The sequence below is a fragment of the Schistocerca cancellata genome, unplaced genomic scaffold (genome assembly GCF_023864275.1).
Source record: "Schistocerca cancellata isolate TAMUIC-IGC-003103 unplaced genomic scaffold, iqSchCanc2.1 HiC_scaffold_1150, whole genome shotgun sequence".
In the NCBI taxonomy this organism is placed as follows: domain Eukaryota; kingdom Metazoa; phylum Arthropoda; class Insecta; order Orthoptera; family Acrididae; genus Schistocerca; species Schistocerca cancellata.
Window position 1 is genome coordinate 377,852 of NW_026047149.1, and position 12,052 is coordinate 389,903.

Consider the following 12,052-nt stretch of genomic DNA (forward strand, 5'->3'; position numbering starts at 1 on the left):
GCGAAGGCAGCACTCCTTGCGAAGGCAGGACTCCTAGCGAAGGCAGTTCACCTTGCGAAGGCGGCACTCCTAGCGGAGGCAGCACTCCTTGCGAAGGCAGCACTCCTTGCGACTGCAGCACTCCTTGCAAAGGAAGCACTCCTTGCAAAGGCAACACTCCTTGCGAAGGCAGCACTCCTTGCGAAGGCAGCACTCCTTGCGAAGGCAACACTCCCTGTGAAGGCAGCACTCACTGCGAAGGCAGCACTCCTAGCGAAGGCAGCACTCCGTGCCAAGGGAGCACCCCTTGGGAAGGCAGCCTTCCTCGCGAAGGCAGCACTGTTGTGAAGGCAGCACTCCTTGCGAAGGCAGCACTCTGTGCAAAGGCAGCACTCCGTGCTAAGGCAGCACTCCTTGTGAAGGCAGCACTCCTTCGACGGCAGCACTCCTTGCGAAGGCAGCACTCCTTGCAAAGGCAGCACTCCTTGCGAAGGCAGCACTCTGTGTAAAGGCAGCACTACGTGCGAAGGCTGCACTCTGTGCAAAATTAGCACTCTGTGCGAAGGCAGCACTACGTATGCAGGCACCACTCCTTGCGAAGGCAGCACTCCCTGGAAAGGCAGCACCCCCTGCGAAGGTAGCCTTCCTTGCGAATGTAGAACTCCTTGCGAAGGCAGTACTCCTTGCGAAGGAAGCACTCCTTGCAAAGGCAGCACTCCGAGCGTAGGCACCATCCCTTGCGAAAGCAGCTCTCCCTGCGAAGGCAGCACTCCTAGCGAACGCAGCACTCCTTGCGAAGTCTGCACTCCTTACGAAGGCAGCACTCCTTGCAAAGGGAGCACTCCTTGCGAATTCAGAACTCCTTGGGAAGGCAGCACTCCTTGTGTAGGCAGCACTCGATGTGAAGGCAGCACTCCTTGCGAAGGCAGCACTCCTTGTGAAGGCAGCACTCTGTGCAAAGGCAGCACTCCGTGCGAAGGCACCACTCCTTGAGAAGGCACCACTCTGCAGAAAGGCAGCACTCCTTGCGAAGGCAGGCACTCCTAGCAAAGGCAGCACTCCTAGCGAAGGCAGCACTCCTAGCCAAGGCAGCACTCCTTGCGAAGGCAGCACTCCTAGCAAAGGCAGCACTCCTTGCAAAGGCAGCACTTCTAGCGAAGGCAGCACTTCTAGCGAAGGCAGCACTTCTTGCGAAGGCAGCAATCCTTGCGAAGGCAGAACTCTGTGAAAAGGCAGCACTCTTCGTAGGCACCACTCCTTGCGAAGGCAGCACTCTTTGCGAAGGCAGCACTCCTTGCGAAGGCAGCACTCCTAGCGAAGGCAGTTCTCCTAGCGAAGGCAGCACTCCTAGCGAAGGCAGCACTCCTAGCGAAGGCAGCATTCGTTGCGAAAGCAGCACTCCTTGCGACCACAGCACTCCTTGCGAAGAAAGCACTCCTTGCGAAGGCAACACTCCTTGCGAAGGCAGCACTCCTTGCGAAGGCAGCACTCCTTGCAAAGGCAGCATGCCCTGTGAAGGCAGCACTCCTTGCGAAGGCAGCACTATTTGCGAAGGCAGCACTCCTTGCAAAGGCAGCACTCCTTGCGAAGGCAGCAGTCCTTGCGAAGGCAGCACTCCTAGCGAAGACAGCGCTCCTTGCGAAGGCAGCACTCTGCGCAAAGGCAGCACTCTTTGCGAAGGCATCACTCCTAGCAAAGGCAGCACTCCTTGCGAAGGCAGCACTCCTAGCGAAGGCAGCACTCCTTGCGAAGGCAGCACTCCTTGCGAATGCAGCACTCCTTGCGAAGGCAGCACTCCTTGCAAAGGCAGCACTCTTAGCGAAGGCAGCACTCCTAGCAAAGGCAGCACTCCTTGTGAAGGCAGCACTCCCTGCAAACGCAGCACTCTGTGCGGAGGCTGCACTCCGTGCGAAGGGAGAACTACATGCGAAGGCATCACTCCCTGCGAAGGCAGCACTCGGTGCGGAGAAAGCACTCCTTGCGAAGGTAGCACTTCTTGCGAAGGCAGCACTCCTTGCGAAGGCAGCACCCCAAGCGAAGGCAGCACTACTTGCGAAGGCAGCACTCCTTGTGAAGGCAGCACTCTGTGCGAATGCAGCACTCCTTGCGAAGTCACCACCCCTTGCCAAGGCACCACTCCTTGCGAATGCAGCACTATGTGCAAAGGCTGCACTCCTTGCGAAGGCAGCACTCTTTGCAAAGGCAGCACTCCGTGCGTAGGCACCACCCCTTGGGATGGCAGCACTCTTTGCGATGGCTGCACTCCATGCGAAGTCAGCACTCCGTGCGAAGGCATCACTCCTAGCTAAGGCAGCACTCCTTGCGTAGGGAGCACTCCTTGCAAGGCAACACTCCTAGCAAAGGCAGTACTCCCTGCGAAGGCAGCACTACTTGCGAAGGCACCAACCCTTGTGAAGGCAGCAGTCCTTGTGAAGGCAGCACTCCTTGCGAAGGCAGCACTCCTTGGGAAGGCAGCACTCCTTGCGAAGACAGCACTCCTTGCGAAGACAGCACTCCTTGCGAAGGCAGCACTCCTTGCGAAGGCAGCACTCCTTGCGAAGGCAGCACTCCTTGCGAAGACAGCAATCCTTGCAAAGGCAGCACTCCTAGCGAAGGCAGCACTCCTAGCGAAGGCAGCACTCTTTGCGCAGGCAGCACTCCTTGCGAAGGCAGCACTCCTTGCGAAGGCAGCACTCCTTGCGAAGGCAGCACTCCTTGAGAAGGCAGCACTCCTTGCGAAGGAAGCACTCCGTGCGAAGGCAGCAGTCCCTGCGAAGGCAGCGCTCCTTGCGAAGGCAGCACTCTGAGCAATGATAGCACTCCGTGCGAAGGCAGCACTCTGTGCGAAGGCACCACCCCTTGCGATGGAAGCACTCCCTGCAAATGCAGCACTCCTATCGAATGCAACACTCCTAGCGAAGGCACCACTCCTAGCGACAGCAGTACTCCTTTCGAAGGCAGCACTCCCTGTGAAGGCAGCATTCCTAGCGAAGGCACCTCTCCTTGCAAAGGCAGCACTCCTTGCAATGGCAGCACCCCTTGCAAAGGCTGCACTCCTTGCGAAGGCAGCACTACTTGGAAAGAAGCACTCCTTGCAAAGGCAGCACTTCTTGGGAAGGACCACTCCTTGCGAAGGCAGCACTCCTTGCGAAGGCAGCACTCCTTGCGATGGCAGCACTCCTTGCGAAGGCTGCACTCCTTGCGAAGGCAGCACTCCTTGCGAAGGCAGCACTCCTTGCGAAGGCAGCACTCCTTGCGAAGGCTGCACTCCTTGCGAAGGCTGCACTCCTTGCGAAGGCAGCACTCCTTGCGAAGGCACCCCTCTGTGCAAAGGCAGCACACCTTGTGAAGGCAGCACTCCTTGCTAAGGCAGCACTCCTTGCGAAAACAGCACTCCTTGCGAAGGCAGCACTCTGTGTAAAGGCAACACTCTGTGTAAAGGCAACACTCTGTGTAAAGGCAACACTCTGTGTAAAGGCAACACTCTGTGCAAAATGAGCACTCTGTTCGAAGGTAGCACTACGTGCGTAGGCACCACTCCTTGCGAAGGCAGCACTCCCTGCAAAGGCAGCACTCCTTGTGAAGGCAGCACTCCCTGCAAAGGCAGCACTCCTTGCGAAGGCAGCACTCTGTGCAAAGGCAGCACTCCATGCAAAGGCAGCACTCCATGCAAAGGCAGCACTCTGTGCAAAGGCAGCCCTCCTTGCGAAGGCAGCATTCCTTGCGAAGGCAGGACTCCATGCGAAGGCAGCACTCTGTGCAAAGGCAGCCCTCCTTGTGAAGGCAGCATTCCTTGCGAAGGCAGCACTCCTTGCGGTGGCAGCAGTCTGTGCAAAGGCAGCACTCCCTGCGAAGGCAGCACTCCTTGCGAAGGTATCAGCCCCTTGCGACGGCAGCACTCTGTACAAAGGCAGCACTCCCTGCGAAGGCAGCACTCCTTGCAAAGGCAGCACTCTGTGTGAAGGCTGCACTCCGTGCGAAGGCAGCACTCTGTGCAAAGGCAGCACTCCTTGCGAAGGCAGCACTCTGTGCATAGGCAGCACTCTGTGCGTAGGCACAACCCCTTGCGAAGGCAGCACTTCTTGCGAAGGTAGCACTCCTTGTAAAGGCTCCACTCCGTACGAAGGCTGCATTCCTAGCGAAGGCAGCACTCCTAGCGAAGGCAGCACTCCTAGCGAAGTCAGCACTCCTAGCGAAGGCAGCACTCCGTCCCAAGGCAGCACTCATTTTGAAGGCAGCACTCCTTGCGAAGGCAGCACTCCTTGCGAAGGCAGCACTCTTTGCAAAGGCAGCACTCTGAGCAAAGGCAAAACTCCATGCGAAGGCTGCACTCCGTGCGAAGGCAGCACTCCGTGCAAAGGCAGCACCCGGTGCGAAGGCAGCACTACGTGCATAGGCACCACTCCTTGCGAAGGCAGCACTCCCTCAGAAAGCAGCACGCCCAGCTGTGGCAGTGTTTGTGAAGGCAGCTCTCCTTGCGAAGGCAGCACTCCTTGCAACGGCAGCACTACTGGCGAAGGCAGCACTCCTTGCGAAGGAAGGACTACTTGTGAAGGATGCACTCCGTGCGAAGGCAGAACTCCGTGCAAAGGCAGTACTCTGTGCGAAGGCAGCATTCGTAACAAAGGCACCACTCCTTGCGAAGGCAGCACTCCCTGCAAAGGTAGCACTCCCTGCAAAGGCAGCCCTCGTTGCGAAGGCAGCACTCCTTGCGAAGGCAGCACTCCTTGCGAAGGCAGCACTCCTTGCGAAGGCTGCACTCCTTGCGAAGGCAGCATTCCTTGCGAAGGCAGCACTCCTTGCGAAGGCAGCACTCCTTGCGAAGGCAGCACTCCTTGCGAAGGCAGCACTCCTTGCGAAGGCAGCACTCCTTGCGAAGGCAGCACTCCTTGCGAAGGCAGCACTCCTTGCGAAGGCAGCACTCCTTACAAAGGCAGCAATCCTTGCGAAGGCAGCAATCCTTGCGAAGGCAGCACTCCTTGGAAGGCAGCACTCCTTGCGAAGGCAGCACTCCCTGCAAAGGTAGCACTCCCTGCGAAGGCAGCTCTCACTGCGAAGGCAACCCTCCTTGCGAAGGGAGCAATCCTTGGAAGGCAGCACACGTTGTGGAGGCAGCACTCATTGCGAAGGCAGCACTACTTGCGAAGGTAGTACTCTGTGTTAAGGCAGCAATCTGTGCAAAATTAGCACTCTGTGCGAAGGCAGCACTCTTTGGAAGGCAGCACTCCTTGCGAAGGCAGAACTCCTTGGAATGCAGCACTCTTTGCGAAGGGAGCATTCCTTGCGAAGGCAGCACTCCTTGCGAAGGCAGCACTCCTTGCAAAGGCAGCACTACGTGCATAGGCGCCATCCTTTGCAAAGGCAGCACTCCCTGTGAAGGCAGCACTCCTATAGAACGCAGCACTCCATGCGAAGGCAGCCCTCCTTGTGAAGGCAGCACTCTGTGCAAAGGCAGCACTCCCTGCGAAGGCAGCATTCCTTGTGAAGGCACCACCCCTTGCAAAGGCAGCACCCCCTGCGAAGGCAGCCCTCATTGCAAAGGCAGAACTCCTAGCGAAGGCAGCACTCCTTGCGAAGAAAGCATCCTTGCGAAGGCAGCATTCCCTGCGAAGGCAGCACTCCTTGGAAGGCAGCACTCCTTGCAAAGGCAGTACTCCCTGCGAAGCGAGCACTACTTGTGAAGGCATTACCCCTTGCGAAATCAGCACTCCCTGCGAACGTAGCCCTCCTTGCGAAGGCAGCACTCCTAGCAAAGGCAGCACTCCTTGCGAAGGCAGCACTCCTTGCGAAGGCAGCACTCCTTGCGAAGGCAGCACTCCTTGCGAAGCCAGCACTTCTTGCGAAGCCAGCACTACTTGTGAAGGCAGCACTCCTTGTGAAGACAGCACTCCTTGTGAAGACAGCACTCCTTGCAAAGGCAGCACTCCCTGCGAAAGCAGCACTCCTTGCAAAGGCACCACCCCTGCGAAGGCAGCACTCCCTGCGAAGGAAGCACTCCGTGCGAAGGCAGCAGTCCCTGCGAAGGCAGCGCTCCTTGCGAAGGCAGCACTCTCCGCAATGATAGCACTCCATGCGAAGGCAGCACTCTGTGCGAAGGCACCACCCCTTGCGATGGAAGCACTCCCTGCAAATGCAGCACTCCTATCGAATGCAACACTCCTAGCAAAGGCACCACTCCTAGCGACAGCAGTACTCCTTTCGAAGGCAGCACTCCCTGTGAAGGCAGCATTCCTAGCGAAGGCACCTCTCCTTGCGAAGGCAGCACTCTGTACAAAGGCAGCACTACGTGCGAAGGCTGCACTCCGTGTGAAGGCAGCACTCAGTGCAAAATTAGCACTGTGTGGGAAGGCAGCACTAAGTGCGTAGGCACCATTCCTTGCGAAGGCAGCACTCCCTGCGAAGGCAGCCCTCCTTGCGAGGGCAGCACACCTTGCGAAGGCAGCATTCCGTGCGAATGCAGCACTCCTTGCGAAGGCAGCTCTCTGTGCAAAGGCAGCACTCTGTGCAAAGGCAGCACTCTGTGCAAAGGCAGCACTCTGTGCAAAGGCAGCACTCTGTGCAAAGGCAGCACTCTGTGCAAAGGCAGCACTCTGTGCAAAGGCAGCACTCTGTGCAAAGGCAGCACTCTGTGCAAAGGCAGCACTCCATGCGTAGGCAGCACTACGTGCGAATGCAGCACATCTATCGAAGGCAGCACTCTGTGCAAAGGCAGCACTCTGTGCAAAGGCAGCACTCTGTGCGAAGGCAGCACTCCTAGCAAAAGCAGCACTCCGTGTGAAGGCAGCTCTCACTGACAAGGCAGCCCTCCTTACGAAGGCAGCACTCCTTGGAAGGCAGCACACCTTGCGGTGGCAGCACTCCTTAGGAAGGCAGCACTCCTTGCGTAGGCAGCACTCTGTGTAAAGGCAGCACTCTGTGCAAAATTAGCACTCTGTGTGAAGGCAGCACTACGTGCATAGGCACCACTCCTTGCGAAGGCAGCACTTCCTGCAAAGGCAGCACTCCATGCGAAGCCAGCCCTTGTTGCGAAGGTTACACTCCTTGCGAAAGGAGCACTCCCTGCGAATGCAGCACTCCTTGCGAACGCAGCACTCCTTGCGAACCCAGCACTCCTTGCGAAGGCAGCACTCCTTGCGAAGGCAGCACTCCTTGGAAGGCAGCACTCTTTGCGAAGGCAGCACTCCTTGGACGGCAGCACTCTTTGCGAAGGGAGCACTCCTTGCGAAGGCAGCACTCTGTGTAAAGGCAGCACTCTGTGCAAAATAAGCACTATGTGCGAAGGCAGCACTACGTGCGTACGCACCACTCCTTGCGAAGGCAGCACTCCCTGCAAAGGCAGCACTCCCTGCGAAGGCAGCCCTCGTTTTGAAGGCAGCACTCCTTGCAAAGGCTCCACTCCGTACGAAGGCAGCACTCCTAGCGAAGGCAGCACTCCGTCCCAAGGCAGCACTCATTTTGAAGGCAGCACTCCTTGCGAAGGCAGCACTCCTTGCGAAGGCAGCACTCCTTGCGAAGGCAGCACTCTTTGCGAAGGCAGCACTCTGAGCAAAGGCAGCACTCCATGCGAAGGCTGCACTCCGTGCGAAGGCAGCACTCCGTGCGAAGGCAGCACTCCGTGCAAAGGCAGCACTCCGTGCAAAGGCAGCACTCCGTGCAACGGCAGCACACCGTGCAAAGGCAGCACCCGGTGCGAAGGCAGCACTACGTGCATAGGCACCACTCCTTGCGAAGGCAGCACTCCCTGAGAAGGCAGCACGCCCAGCTGTGGCAGCCCTTTTTGTGAAAGCAGCTCTCCTTGCGAAGGCAGCACTCCTTGCAAAGGCAGCACTCTGTGCGAAGGCAGCATTCGTAACAAAGGCACCACTCCTTGCGAAGGCAGCACTCCTTGCGAAGGCAGCACTCCTTGCGAAGGCAGCACTCCTTGCGAAGGCAGCACTCCGTGCGAAGGCAGCACTACATGCATAGGCACCACACCTTGCGAAGGCAGCACTCCCTGTGAAGGCAGCACTCCTAGAGAACGCAGCACTCCTTGCGAAGGCAGCACTCCTTGTGAAGGCAGCAGTGTGTGCAAAGGCAGCACCCCCTGCGAAGGCAGCATTCCTTGCGAAGGCACCACCCCTTGTGAAGGCAGCACTCCGTGCGGAAGCTGCATTCCTAGCGAAGGCAGCACTCCCTGCGATGGCAGCATTCCTAGCGAAGGCAGCACTATGTGCGAAGGCAGCGCTCCTTGCGCAGGCAGCACACCTTGGAAGGCAGCACTCCTTGCAAAGGCAGTACTCCCTGCGAAGGGAGCACTACTTGTGACTGCACAACCCCTTGCGAAGCCAGCACTTACGAAGGCAGCCCTACTTGTGAAGGCAGCACTCCTAGCAAAGGCAGCACTCCTTGCGAAGGCAGCACTCCCTGCGATGGCAGCCCTCCTTGTGAAGGCAGCACTCCTTGTGAAGGCAGCACTTCTTGCAAAGGCAGTACTCCTAGCGAAGGCAGCACTCCGTGCGAAGGCAGCACTCCGTGCGAAGGCAGCACTCCATGTGATGGCAGCACTCTGTGCAAAGGCAGCACTACGTTCATAGGCACCATCCCTTGCGAAGGCAGCACTCCCTGTGAAGGCAGCACTCCCTGTGAAGGCAGCACTTCCTGTGAAGGCAGGACTCCTAGAAAACGCAGCACTCCTTGCGAAGGCAGCACTCCTTGTGATGGCAGCACTCTGTGCAAAGGCAGCACTCCCTGCGAAGGCAGCATTCCTTGCGAAGGCAGCACTCCTTGCGAAGGCAGCACTCCTTGCGAAGGCAGCACTCCTTGCAAAGGCAGCACTCCATGCGAAGGCAGCACTCCTTGCGAAGGCAGCACTCCTTGCAAAGGCAGTACTCCCTGCGAAGGGAGCACTACTTGTGAAGGCACAACCCCTTGTGAAGCCAGCACTCCCTGCGAAGGTAGCCCTCCTTGCGAAGGCAGCACTCCTTGCGAAGGCAGCACTCCTTGTGAAGGCAGCACTACTTGCGAAAGCAGCACTCCTTGCGAAGGCACCACCACTTGCGAAGGCAGCACTCCCTGCTAAGGAAGCACTCCGTGCGAAGGCAGCACACCCTGCGAAGGCAGCGCTCCTTGCGAAGGCAGCACTCTGCACAAAGGTAGCACTCCGTGAGAAGGCAGCACTCTGTGTGAAGGCAGCCCTCTGTGCAAAGGCAGCACTTCGTACGAAGGCTGCACTCCTTGTGAAGGCAGCACTCTGTGCAAAGGAAGCACTCCGTACTAAGGCAGCACTACGTGCGAAGGCAGCACTCCTAGCAAAGGCAGTAATCTGTGCGAAAGCAGCAATCCTAGCGAAGGCAGCACTCCCTGCGATGGCAGCACTCCTAGCGATGGCAGCTCTCCGTGCGAAGGCAGCACTCCTTGCGAAGGCAGCACTCCTTGCGAAGGCAGCAATCTGTGCAAAGGCAGCACTCCGTGCAAAGGCAGCACTCTGTGCAAAGGCAGCACTCCGTGCGAAGGCAGCACTACGTGTGAAGGCAGCATTTCTAGCGAAGGCAGCACTCCGTGCGAAGGCACCACCCCTCGCTATGGCAGCACTCCCTGCGAATGCATCACTCCTATCGAATGCAACACTCCTAGCGAAGGCACCACTCCTAGCGAAGGCAGTACTCCTAGCGAAGGCAGCACTCCCTGTGAAGGCAGCACTCCTTGCGAAGGCAGCACTCCTTGTGAAGGCAGGACTCTGTGCAAAGGGAGCACTCCCTGCGAAGGCAGCATTCCTTGCGAAGGCAGCACTGCTTGCGAAGGCAGCACTCCTTACGAAGGCAGCACTCCTTGCGAAGGCAGCACTCCTTGCGAAGGCAGCACTCCTTGCGAAGGCAGCACTCCCTGCAAAGGCAGCACTCCCTGCGAAGGCAGCCCTCCTTGGGAGGGCAGCACTCCTTACGAAGGCAGCATCCCTTGCAAACAGCACTCCTTGGGAAGGCAGCACTCCTTGCGAAGGCAGCACTCCTTGCGAAGGCAGCACTCCTTGCGAAGCCAGCACTACTTGCGAAGGTAGCCCTCCTTGCGAACGCAGCACTCATTGCAAAGGCAGCACTCCTTGCGAAGGCAGCACCCCTTGCGGATGCAGCACTCCTTGCAAAGGCAGCACTGTGTGTGAAGGCTGCACTACGTGCGTAGGCACCAGCCCTTGCGAAGGCAGCCCTCCCTGTGAAGGCAGCACTCCTAGCGAACGCAGCACTCCTTTTGAAGGCAGCGCTCCTTGTGGAGGCAGCACTCCGTGCAAAGGCTGCACTCCCTGCGAAGGCAGCACTACTTGCCAAGGCATTACCCCTTGCGAAGGCAGCACTCCCTGCAAAGGCAGCCCTCCTTGCGAAGGCAGCCCTCTTTGCAAGGGCAGCACTCCTTGCGAAGGCAGCACTCCTTGCGAAGGCAGCGCTCCTTGCGCAGGCAGCACTCCTTGTAAGGCAGCACTCGTTGCGGAGGCATTACCCCTTGCGAAGGCAGCACTCCGTGCGAAGGCAGCCCTCCTTCCGAAGGCAGCCCACCGTGCGAAGGCAGCACTCCTAGCGAAGGCAGCACTCCTTGCGAAGGCAGCACTCCTTGCGAAGGCAGCACTCCTTGCGAAGGCAGCACTCCTTGCGAAGGCAGCACTCCTTGCGAAGGCAGCACTCCTTGCGAAGGCAGCACTCCTTGCGAAGGCAGCACTCCTTGCGAAGGCAGCACTCCTTGCGAAGGCAGCACTCTGTGCAAAGGCAGCACTCCTTGCGAAGGCAGCACACTGTGGAAAGGCAGCACTCCGTGCGAAGGCAGCACTACATGCGAAGGCAGCAGTACCAGCGAAGGCAGCACTCCGTGCGAAGTCAGCACTCCTTGCAAAGGCAGCACTCCTTGCAATGGCAGCACCCCTTGCAAAGGCAGCACTCCTTGCGAAGGCAGCACTACTTGGAAAGAAGCACTCCTTGCAAAGGCAGCACTTCTTGGGAAGAAGCACTCCTTGCGAAGGCAGCACTCCTTGCGAAGGCTGCACTCCTTGCGAAGGCAGCACTCCTTGCAATGGCAGCACTCCTTGCGAAGGCTGCACTCCTTGCGAAGGCTGCACTCCTTGCGAAGGCTGCACTCCTTGCGAAGGGAGCACTCCTTGCGAAGGCACCCCTCTGTGCAAAGGCAGCACTCCTTGCGAAGGCAGCACTCCTTGCGAAGGCAGCCCTCGTTGCGAAGGCAGCACTCCCTGCGAAGGCAGCACTCATTGCGAAGGCAGCACTCCCTGCGAAGGCAGCATTCCCTGCGAAGGCAGCACTCCTTGCGAGGGCAGCACTCCTTGCGAAGGCAGCACTCCTTGCGAAGGCAGCACTCCTTGCGAAGGCAGCACTCCTTGCAAAGGCAGCACTCCTTGCGAAGGCAGCACTCCTTGCGAAGGCAGCACTCCTTGCGAAGGCAGCACTCCTTGCGAAGGCAGCACTCCTTACAAAGGCAGCAATCCTTGCGAACCCAGCACTCCTTGGAAGGCAGCACTCCTTGCGAAGGCAGCACTCCTTGGAAAGCAGCACTCCTTGCGAAGGCAGCACTCTGTGCAAAGGCAGCACTCCATGCAAAGGCAGCACTCTGTGCAAAGGCAGCCCTCCTTGAGAAGGCAGCATTCCTTGCGAAGGCAGCACTCCATGCGAAGGCAGCACTCTGTGCAAAGGCAGCACTCCCTGCAAAGGCAGCACTCCCTGCGAAGGCAGCCCTCGTTGCGAAGGCAGCACTCCCTGCGAAGGCAGCACTCCCTGCGAAGGCAGCACTCCCTGCGAAGGCAGCACTCCCTGCGAAGGCAGCACTCCCTGCGAAGGCAGCACTCCTTGCGAGGGCAGCACTCCTTGCGAAGGCAGCACTCCTTGCGAAGGCAGCACTCCTTGCGAAGGCAGCACTCCTTGCGAAGGCAGCACTCCTTGCGAAGGCAGCACTCCTTGCGAAGGCAGCACTCCTTGCGAAGGCAGCACTCCTTACAAAGGCAGCAATCCTTGCGAACCCAGCACTCCTTGGAAGGCAGCACTCCTTGCGAAGGCAGCACTCCTTGGAAAGCAGCACTCCCTGCGAAGGCAGCACTCCCTGCGAA

At 58.6% G+C, this 12,052-nt stretch overlaps 1 protein-coding gene across 1 annotated transcript; it reads right to left on the reverse strand.

Moving 5' to 3' along the window:
• Positions 1-4,522: 4,522 nt before the first annotated feature.
• LOC126159986 (trophinin-like) lies at positions 4,523-7,433 on the reverse strand. Its single transcript, XM_049916793.1, has 3 exons — positions 7,061-7,433; positions 5,205-6,874; positions 4,523-4,993 (listed from the first exon to the last, which is right to left on the reverse strand). Exons 1-3 carry the CDS (start codon positions 7,431-7,433, stop codon positions 4,523-4,525), a joined length of 2,514 nt encoding a protein of 837 aa, XP_049772750.1.
• Between the last annotated feature and the right edge of the window lie 4,619 nt (positions 7,434-12,052).